At 43.8% G+C, this 11,176-nt stretch overlaps 1 protein-coding gene across 1 annotated transcript in view; it reads right to left on the reverse strand.

Moving 5' to 3' along the window:
• Positions 1 to 932: 932 nt before the first annotated feature.
• Positions 933 to 11,176, reverse strand: part of LOC103602543 (mucin-16-like) — a 63,613-nt gene continuing 53,369 nt past the window's right edge. The window contains 6 exon segments of the mRNA XM_008586964.1: positions 933 to 1,039; positions 5,423 to 5,491; positions 5,809 to 5,985; positions 7,150 to 7,298; positions 8,131 to 8,198; positions 8,767 to 8,897. Of these exon segments, the coding sequence (XP_008585186.1) occupies positions 933 to 1,039; positions 5,423 to 5,491; positions 5,809 to 5,985; positions 7,150 to 7,298; positions 8,131 to 8,198; positions 8,767 to 8,897 (701 nt within the window).

Consider the following 11,176-nt stretch of genomic DNA (forward strand, 5'->3'; position numbering starts at 1 on the left):
CACAAGTATAAAAAATTTCCATCACTGCAGGACGTTCTATTGGGTGGTGCTGATTCCAAACAAGGTTTGGCAAACTACATGCCAGACTCATGGCCTGTTTTCACTTTTTAAAAGAATTGGTAAAACAAGAAGAAGAAAAACATGTGATGGAGTCAAAATGTAACCCATGAAGCCTAATATATTTATTTATTATGCCACTCTTTATAGTAAAAGGGCCTCTTCTACAGAATCGCCAGTGACCTCTTGTACGATAACAGTTCAGGACCAAGGACAACGCACAAGGCCACTTGGATGTTATTCACCCTTGACCTTGTATGAGGTCTAGTTATTCCTCCCATAAATATGTGTTGAGCGTTTATTATGTGTCAGACAGAATACAGAATATAATGGTGAGCAAGCAGTCACTGTCTCCTGCTGTATTCCCGTTATATTCCTGGTGCATGGTACAATGTACATAATCATTCTTTGTGTTGGTAAATTTGGATATGCAAGGTTTGCCACATTGGGGGCACCTCTGGAGTTGGAAAGCAGGTTTATCCTGTCACATTTGTTGAGGCTGGATCACACACAGCTTGGAACTGGAGGCCTTCACGACCACCTCCCCAAAAGGCTTGCAGAGATAAAGAAGAAGTCCAGAAAGGAGAAGTGACTGAGGTCACAGAGCTGGCTGGGGGAGGGCAAATTCCTCCCATGTCCCATTGGGTGTCCTTTTCTCCCCTTCAACAGTGGGTAAAGCCTTGAGACCTGTTCCACTTCCTCCCAGTCCGAGCAAGTTCAATGCTGACTCATCCCCAGGCTTCCAGATTCCCAGGAAAGGCCTAGGTGTGGAATTTTGAGTCCCTACCACAGCCCCAATAACCAAGGATATTTACCATCCACAAGAACACTGTTCCTGTCCAGAGTGAAGTTCTGCAGCTGGGTACCATTCTGGGTCATCCGCAGGAATTCCTCATAAATGGCGATCCTGTCCAGTCTCCGAGTCAATGGTGAGAAGTTACACAGGGAGTCTACCCTGGTGTGGTTGCTGTGGAGGACAGACCTGGGAGGGCACAAGGAACAAAAAAGGGAATTTAGAATTCTACCCTGACTCTACATTCCCTACTGCTAGGCCCTGTCCAAGATAACTCTGCAATAATGTAAGCATTCTGTGTCTGCACTATCCAACACAGTCATTATCAGCCCCAAGTTGTTATTGAGTACTTAAGATGTGGCTAGTATGGTTGAGAAACTGAATTTCTAATTTAATTTAATTAATTTAAAAATAGCCACAGGGAAAACATGTCTGCAATGTTGGAGTAAGGACTTCTGAAAATCCATTAAAAAAATAACAATAGCAAAAATTGCCAAAAGCAACTTTTCCAGAAGTCTGGAAATTAACCAAAGGCTTGCAACAACCCAAAGAGTGTTTAATTAAGAAAAACAATTGAATCTTGGTAAGGGGAGCAAGCTTTGTGGCATTTTAACTTGCATTATTTCCATACTGTCTCTCAAGATCCTCAGTAATTTGAAAACCAGCAGTCTTAGAACCACTGCAGCTGTGAACACCAAGAGCCTGGCAGTCATAATGGGTTTGCAGCTCCCCAAAAACCCATCCCCAGAGAATTGTCACTATTTGATTTATCTGGCAGCTCCTTGAGAATGCCCCATTCTTAGGTCCTGTCTTTATTTGATCTGATTCAGAGCTTACTCAATGGGGAAATCCCCAGGGCACTTGTCAAAAACAATCAATGGTAATTGTTTACCACTGCAGCTGCCTGAGGGAGCAATTCCATCTGGGGCAGGCAGGAGGCGAGTCAAAAACTTAAAAGGAAAATTTGGAGAATAAGTTGTCCATAGGGGATTTTGAAAAAAAAAAAAAAAAGAAAAGTACAGATGTATTTCTGGGGATCTAGAAGTCCACAAATGTGCAGTGTTTTGTGGATGACCAGGAAAGACTTGAAAAGGCCTGAATTGCTCACCTCTATCTGCAAGGTTGGCTTACTACCTGATGGAGTTGGGATGTGTTGTCCCCTCCAGAACTCATGTGGAAATTTGATCACCAATGTGGCAGTGTTGGAAACAGATCGAGTCATGGGGGTGGATCCCTCATGAATGGATTAATGCTCTCCCTGGGGGTGGGGGGATTAATGAGTGAGTTCTCACTCTGTTAGTTCCCATGAGAGCTGGTTGTCTAAAAGATCCTGGCACCTCCCTCTCTCTCTCTTGCTTCCTCTCGCCATGTGATCTGCTTATACCTGCTGCTGACTGCCATTTTCCACCATGAGTAGAAGCAGCCCGAGGCCTGCACCAGATACAGCTGTCCCAGAATCTGTTCTTTATAAATTACCCAGTCTCAGGTAATCTGTTATAGCAACACAAAATGGGCTAATACCCTACCTGAAAAATTGATCAGCATGATATATCATATTAATAGAATGAAGGACAAAAACTAAATGATCTTGATAGACACACAAAAAGAAGGTGACAAAATATATCGCCCCCTTTTTTTTTTTTTTTTTGTCTTTTTTTTTCGTGACCGGCAACGGATCGCAACCCTCAGTGTCGCGCCCGTACTGGACCAGGACCGGCCACGGGATCGCACCCCTCGGTGTTGCTCCCGCCCCTTGCTCAGCCAGTGAGCGGCCGGTCTGTACGTGGGATCCGAGCCCTCGGCGGGAGCGCCACCGTGCTTCCCAAGCAGCGCACTGTAGCAGTGCACCACCGGGCTGGCCCAATATATCGCCCTTTTATGATTAAAAAAAACACCCCACTCAACAACTAGGACTAAAAAAGAACTCTCTTAATCTGATAGTGAGTATCTATGAGAAACCTACAGCTAACATCAAACTTAATGGTGAAAAACTGACAACTTTCCCTCTAAGACCAAGGATAAGACAAGGTTGTCTGCCCTCACCCTGTATGTTATTCATATTGTACCAGCGATTTTAATGAGGGCTATTAGGTAATGAAAAGAAATAAAAGGCATCCAGATTGGAAAGTATGATGTAAAACTATCTCTGTCTGCAGATGATATGATACTGCATATATAAAATCCTAAGAAATATACACATACACACAACTAAACCTACTAGTTCAGCATGATTGTGTGATTTAAGACCAATCTACAAAAGTCAGTGGCATTTTGATACATGAACAATTCACATTCTGAAAATGAAATTAAGAAAACAATTCCACTTACAATGGCATAAAGAATAAAATACAAATACTTAGGAATAAATCTAACAAAAGAAGGACAAGATCTGTACATTGAAAACTACAAAACATTGTTGAAAAAAATTTTTAAAAGATCTAAATAAATGGAAAAGCACCCCATGTTCATGGATTGGGGATTTAATATTGTTTAAATGGCAAGTCTCCCCACATTGATCTACAGATTCAATGCAATCACTATCAAAACCCCAGCTGGCTCTTTTGCAGAATTTGACAAGCTGATCCTAAAATTCATATGGAATTGTGAGGGACTTCAAATAACCAAACCAATGCTGGGAAAGAACAAAGTTGGAGAGCTTCACTTTCCAATTTCAGACATTATTATTAAGCTACAGTAATCTCAACAGTGTGCTACTGGTATAAGGATAGACATATAGGACGTATAGCAATGGAAGAGACTTTAGAGTCCTTAAACAAACCCATACAATCATGGACAACTGATTTTTAACAAGGATGCCAAGACGATAGGGGAAGAATATTTTTTTAACAGATGATGCTGAGACAACTGGATAACCACATGCAAAAGAATGAAGAGTTGGATCACTGCCACGCAACATGTGCAAAAATCAACTCAAAATATATCAAAGACCTAAGTGTTAGAGATACAATTATAAACTCTTAGAAGAAAACATAAGCATAAATATTCGTGACCTTAGATCAGGTAATAGTTTCTTAATCATGGCACTAAAAACACTAAAAGCGACCATCAGGAGAAACAGATAAACTGAACTCTATCACAACTGAAAACTGTTGTCCTTCAAAGGATGCTATGGAGAAGGTGAAAAGGCAACCTACCAAATGGGAGAAAATATTTTCAAGTCATATATCTGATAAATTTCTGGTATCCAGAGTATAAAAAGAACTTATTACGACTTAACAATAAACCATAAATAACACAGTATAAAAACAGGCAAAGGCTTGAGTAGACACTTCTCTAAAGACACACAAATGGCCTGTCAGCATAGGACAAGATGCTCAACTTCATTAGTTATCATGGAAACGCAAATCAAAACCACAATGAGATACCACTTCACACCTACAAGGATGGCTACTAAAAAAAAGGACAAGAGTAAATCAGTGACGATGTGCAGAATTTGGAAATGGAAAATGGTGCAGCCACTGTAGAATATATTTTGATAGTTCCCCAAGAGTTAAATAGAGAGTTACCACCCAACCTCACAACACCACTCCTAGGTATAGGCCCAAGAGAGCTAAAAACAAAAGTTCAGGCAAAAATTTGTACAGGAAGGATCATAGCAGCCAAAAAAGTGGAGACAACACAAATGTCCATCGATGCACAAAGAGATAAATAAAATACGGTATTGCCGTACAATGGAGTATTATTCAGTATTAAAAAGAAATGAAGCACTGACACATGCCACAACATGGACGAAACTTGAAAACATTAAGTTCAGTGAAAGAAGCCAGACTCGAAAAACGACATACTGTATAATTCCACTTATATGAAGTTTCCAGAACAGGTAAATCCAAAGAGACAGAAATTAGATTAGTGGTTCACAGGGGCTGGGGCAGGGGAATGGGGACTGACTGTTAATGGGTACAGGGCTTTTTTGGGGGGCAATTGATGAAAATGTTCTAAAATTAGATAGTGGGATGGATGCACCATTCTATGACTATGCCACTAAAATTTTCACTTCAAAGGATGAATTTTGTGGTGTGAATTATACCTCAATAGCCATACAAAAAATTTAAATTTCCTCATGTGGTTAGTGATTATCCTATCGGACAGCACAATCAGATTGCTGGATTCTAAATCATCTGATCCTACCCCACGTCTTCCATGGATCCTGGTTTCAGATGCTGATTGCTTATGGCATGGATTCTATACTCAAGATTCCGTGGCTCCCAGCACCAGGCACCTCCATGTCTGCAGAGATTTACATAAGCTCCCTTGAGTTTCTAAGCTAGTTGGGCTCACTGGTTTAGATAGAAGCTATGGATTCTATACTCAAGATTCCGTGGCTCCCAGCACCAGGCACCTCCATGTCTGGAGATTTACATAAGCTCCCTTGAGTTTCTAAGCTAGTTGGGCTCACTGGTTTAGATAGAAGCAGGCTTTTAGATAACATCTCTATATTCCTAGGTCTCTCTTCCATAATAGCTAGGAATTGAGAGACTATGGCATGGGGACACTTTTATTTAAAGGACAGCAGAAGTTCTCAGAGTCATTAGGTCCGGAGTTGGAACTCACCTGAATGTTAAAACTTGACAGTCAGAAAAATAACTCTTGATGCTGCTGTTCCGGAAGAGCTGATTGAGCTGAAAGACAGGGTAACATTTCTCTCACCAGAATCCCAGGCCTAGTGGCACCAGAATTTTCAGCCACTAAGCACACTTCCCCATCTATTTTTTCTTGTTTTGAAAACACTAGCTTGGGTGTGTGTACTAAAGGACATCCTGTTCCAAGGTCTGACTAGGCTGCGTGACCCTGGGCCAGCTACTGAACCTCTCTATACCTGTTTCTTAATTTGTAAAATGAAAACAAATGCGTGTCTTCATGAATTGTTATAAAAAGTCACCCTCTGACTGCCCGGTATCCATAGGTCAATCCCTGCATGGAAACAGTGTGGACACCCAACCCCATTCTCACCGCGTTCTCGATACTTCTCTTGTTCCGCTGGTGTTTGGCAGTGTCTGGTTGGGCTAAGTCCTGGGAATATAGTAGGTTAGTGATGGTGAAATTCAGCTGGAAGTGCTGGGAACTGGGACTGATTGTCGGTTGTTCTGTTGGTGGATAAAACATTGTCTCCACTTCTATAATTAAAAAAAAGTATGTAAACATCCTGTATCAATGGAGGGTTTCTTTTTTTTTTTAAAGGATCCGAACCCGTGGCCTTGGTGTTATCAGCACCGCACGCTCCCGGGTGAGCCACGGGCCGGCCCAAGGGAGGGTTTTAAGAAAGAGGTCATTCCAGCCAGCCTCCTTATTCCTGGCAGCGCGATCTGAGCTGGGATTTTAAAGGCGGGCTACAGAAGACCCTGCCTCCATCTGTCCACCTTGTATCCATCTGTCTACCTGGCCAACTCTCTTTCCATCAAACATTATAAGAGTTCACTATGATGTGGGGAAAGGGAGGCGGGCTCTCTCGGGGGTGTGGCCAGCAAGGGCAGTGGGTATAGCACACACCTGTGTCGAAGCTTCTGACCGATGCTGTAGGTTTCTAAGGGGTCTCCCTGCCTTTGTTCTTCCTCCTCCCAACCCATTCTCCACCCGGCACCAAGAGGACAAGCTTTCTAAGGCAGAACCCCAAGTGTGTGATGTCCCTCCTCAAACCATTCCAGTACCCAGCAAAGTCCCTGCCCACATCTTCAGCTTCAGTTGTCACCTCTCTGATATCAAAATGCATGCTCCAGCTACACCAAACTTCTTACAACGTCCCCAAATATGCCATATCCTTTCTATCTTCTCGGTTACAGACACATGGAGCACCATTCCCTATCTCTTCCCCCCACCAGGTCCTGTTCTCTATCAAATCACAGCTTCTTCATCGTGTCCTACAGAAAACTTTCCAAGACGGGGCTGTGTGTCCCTCCTCAGGGTTCCCATGGGCTCCTGAATTTCCCTTTTGATAGCAATTATCACACGGTATCATCAGTGCCTGCTTAGTTTCATTATGTGTTTGTTGAATGAATGAGTGAATCACTAAATCAATGCATTACTCATAACTGGAGAGTCTTAGGGGGAAACTAAGGATCTTCCACACTTTGGGCTGGAAAAATTTACATGCAAAAATAACCAGTCCCTTGAATGCACTTGCTGCGTGATCTTTCTGTCTCTGTTGAATGATCCACTACCAGGGGTCATAACATAGGCCTCTAGAAAGACCACTTTCTTTCCTTCTAGAGCCTCCCCCCATTTCACTGCTACTCAGAAACATTATCTCTTCCAGCTAAGACTCCAGCCACCCCACCTTGTACCTGTCACATGCAGATCTGTTAACTGATAGGTGGCGCCCAGCCAGTGGGATGAGGCATTCAGGGTCATATCTAGAAAGGCTTGCTTCACCAGGGTAGGATCCAGATTGGAGGAGAACAGTGCCTTGACAGTGACCAACATGGAGCCCAATCTAGAGATAGAGACCATGAGAATTCAGGCAGCACCCGACACCAGGGGTGTCTCAAGTTACCGTCTTTAAAGAGCCAAAGAACTAGCAGCAAGAAGTGGAGAAGGGGGTTGTCTGGCTGCCTCCTCCCTCAGTCTAGAGAAGAGACCCTGATCAAAAGGGGAAGGCTTCCAGGAATCACAGCCAGAAGCAGTGGCAGTAACAATAATTGACATTTATTGAGCACTTGCTATAGATCAAGAAACCTATGCAGTGACTCCCACATTCCCCCCCTCATCACTTTGCTGGAAAATGTTATAATTCTCCCCATGTTAAAGACAAAGGACCTGAAGTTTGAAAATATTCACAGTCATCCCTGTGTCCCATAACATTCCCCAGATTCTTCACCCAGCCCTCAGAAACCTGGGTTCAAATCCCAATGCTGACCGTTCTTGGGACGTTCATTTCCCTTCTCTGAGCCTCAGTTTTCCCATCTGAACAACGGGGATGATCATCGTACCCTCTTGACAGGGGCTTTTGCAAGAGTTAAATGAGATGATCATGCACAGAAGTGCTCAACAGGGAGACGGGTCGATGGTAAATGCAATGATTGGGTTGATATTTTGAGTTTTACATCAAAAAGTTGTCTTCCCCAAATGTCCAGAAGAGGAAATGGAGGTGGGTGCTGGGGGCTGCCCCCTGCACTGAATATCTGCAGAAGGAGATGGTAGGAATCGCCCACAGGGATGTGGAGGACAATGGGCACATGCTGGGGATTTCCAGCTCAAGGATGTGCCACAGGAGTTCAAAGCTGCAGCCACCAGCCCAGCCAATGCTTCCGACCTCCCCAACTTACGTCACATTGGTGACCAGGCAGGAGCGGAATATGTCTCGTAGCTGGCTGCCTGCGTAGATCGTGGTGACCTAGACGGAGGGACAGGGAGAGTGGGTGAGATAGAAGTCTCTTGCAGGTAGAAGGGCTGCTGGAGCCCGTGGAAAAAAACACAGCCCGTGGAGCAAAGGAGACCTCTCTCTGCCCCTAACTCCCTGTGTGACCTTAGGCACACCACGCCCCTTTCTGAGCCTCCGTCTGCCCATCTAGGAAATGGGGAAGGCAGCCTGGGCACCACTTTGAGAGAACCCAAAACACATCAATAAACTGAAGAGTTAGGAAAATCACTTAAAACAGGTGGAGTCTCCCATCTCCAAAATGCTTGGAACCAGAAGTATTTTGGGTTCTGGATTTTTTTTCCAGATTTTGGAATATTTGCAGAATATGTACTGGTGCAGCACTGCTAATCTGAAAATTTGAAATCCAAAATGCTCCAATAAGTGTTTCCTTTGAGCATCATGTTGGTGCTCAAAAGTTTCAGATTTTGGAACATTTTGGATTTTTGGATTAGGGATGCTCAAACTGTAGATGTAGGGCAGACAGAACCATGAGATGGGAACCCACAGCAAGGAGAGAAGGGAAGGGTGAGAGAAACTCCACCTTGTCCTGGATATCCCTCAGCAGGGCAGTGTACTCCAAGGATGTGGGGTCTGGCTTGTTGAGGTTCCAGTTGATGATGCGGAAATTTAGCTGGTATTCACTCTGGGTCGATAAATTCCGGGGTGCATAGCCTGGAGCCACAGAGAGAAACAAAAGACAGGGGGAGACCTTTAGCTTTTTGCACAGAGCCAGGATGGCCCAGGGGGACCCTGCCTGCTGTCAGAATCAGCCAAAATCAGACCAGCACACTGGGAGCAGTGGAGGGTCTCAAATAAAAAGTCACCCCAAAGAGGGGGGAAACTAGCATTTTAAAGGGATTCTCCTGAGCTGCACTCTCCTGCCAGGGGTGTGTAGTTCCCACTGCCTAGAATCCTTTCCAACTCTTTTCTTTTCCTGGGAACCTATTCATGCTTCAGAAACCCAGTGAGATTGATCTCCAGGAGATCTCCATGTCTGTCTTGTTTGCTGTTGTGTGTAGGTGCCTAGCATTCACCCTCTTCCAGGAAGCCCTCCTTGACTTGCCCCTACTCTGAGCACCCACAGCACCTTGTTAATAACAGCACCACTGTCTTTATTGTGCTCCTAACTAATCCTTAGTTCACTTGAGTATGAGTTTTCCAGGGACAGAAACTGTGCCTTCTGTCTTCATACCCAGCACAGGGTTTGGGACAGAACAATTACCCATATAGGTTTGTTGAATGAATAAATGAGCTGCAGATTTCCAAATATGGAGGCTGAGTCTTCTGTCTTCATACCCAGCACAGGGTTTGGGACAGAACAGTTACCCATATAGGTTTGTTGAATGAATAAATGAGCTGCAGATTTCCAAATATGGAGGCTGAGATGCTCATCTTTTATTTGTTCACTCATTCATTCTGTACTATCACGTGCCAACATATTGAGGACCGAGGATACAGTCCCACACCCTACAGACCATAATTTCATAGAGGTCACAGTGTGAAAGTGAGTCAGATAATTTCAAAAGCAATTACAGTAAAGTGTGATAGGTGTTGGTTCAGTGTCCATCTGGGAACTGTGGGATCATGTACAATAGGGTTTCTCACCTTTGGAAATACTGGCATTTGGGGCTGGACCATTCTCTGCGGTGGGGAGTCTCCTGGGCTCTGTAGGACGTTGAGCAGCACCCCCACTTCTAACCCACTAGATGCCAATAGCACCCTCTCCAAGTTGCAAAAATGTATCCAGGCTTTGCCAAGTGTCTCCTGGGGGGCTGAACTGTCCCTTAGTGGGAATTGCTGACATAGAGAAACCTTACATAGAAGAACTTGTGATCTGTCTCAAAACCCATTTGGATTTTGAATTAAAATTCATTACAGATGAACCTGAAGATCGTTATGCTAGGTGAAATATGTCAGACACAGAAAGACAAATACTGTCTGATCTCACTTATCTGTGGAATCTAAAAAGTCAAACTCGTAGAAGCAAAGAGCAAAATCTGGTTACCAGGGACTGGGGTGATGGTGGTGATGGTGGTGCTGGAGGAAACAGGGAGATGTTGGTCAAAGGACACAAACTTTCAGTCATAAGAAAAAAAAGTTCTGGAGATCTATTGTAAAGCATGGTGACTATAGTTAATAATACTGTATCTACGGCTGGCCAGTAGCTAACCATTGGTTAGAGCTAACAGTTGGTTAGAGCGCGGTGTTGTAATATCAAGGTCAAGGGTTCGGATCCCCATATTGGCCAGCCACCCCAAAACAAAAAACAACAACACTTTATTTATTGTATACTTGAAATTTGCTAAGAGAGAAGATCTTAAATGTCTTACACACAAACACAGTAACTATGAGAGGTGATGGCTATGTTAAGTAGCTTGACTGTAGTAATCATTTCACCAGGTATATGTATATCAAATCATCATGTTGTCCATCTTAGATATATACAATCTTATTTGTCAATAATGCTGGGGGAAAAGTGAAGGGGAAGTAAGGACTTTAAAAAGATAAAATTCATGACATTAATTTGGTCAAAGAATTTCATGCTATTTACCTGAAATAATAGGAAAGACCCTCTCTGTGGTGGTCTAGGGAAGGATATCCCCCGACCAGGGCTTGGGCTTACCTCTTAGAGAGGAAAGGAAATAAACCAGGGACAACTAACAGTCACTGTATATCCAAGTCCAGCACAACCACTCACCGTTGACAAAGAGACTGTCTCTGTCCAAGGCATAGAAACCCAGTTGGGTGATGCCATGGGTCAGCTGGCTCAGCTCCCAGTACAGTCGTTCTCTGTCCAACCCGGGGCCCACGGGGTCAGCACCAGGGCTTGGGCTTACCTCTTAGAGAGGAAAGGAAATAAACCAGGGACAACTAACAGTCACTGTATATACAAGTCCAGCACAACCACTCACCGTTGACAAAGAGACTGTCTCTGTCCAAGGCATAGAAAC

Source organism: Galeopterus variegatus, unplaced genomic scaffold, assembly GCF_000696425.1.
Source record: "Galeopterus variegatus unplaced genomic scaffold, G_variegatus-3.0.2 Scaffold4186, whole genome shotgun sequence".
In the NCBI taxonomy this organism is placed as follows: domain Eukaryota; kingdom Metazoa; phylum Chordata; class Mammalia; order Dermoptera; family Cynocephalidae; genus Galeopterus; species Galeopterus variegatus.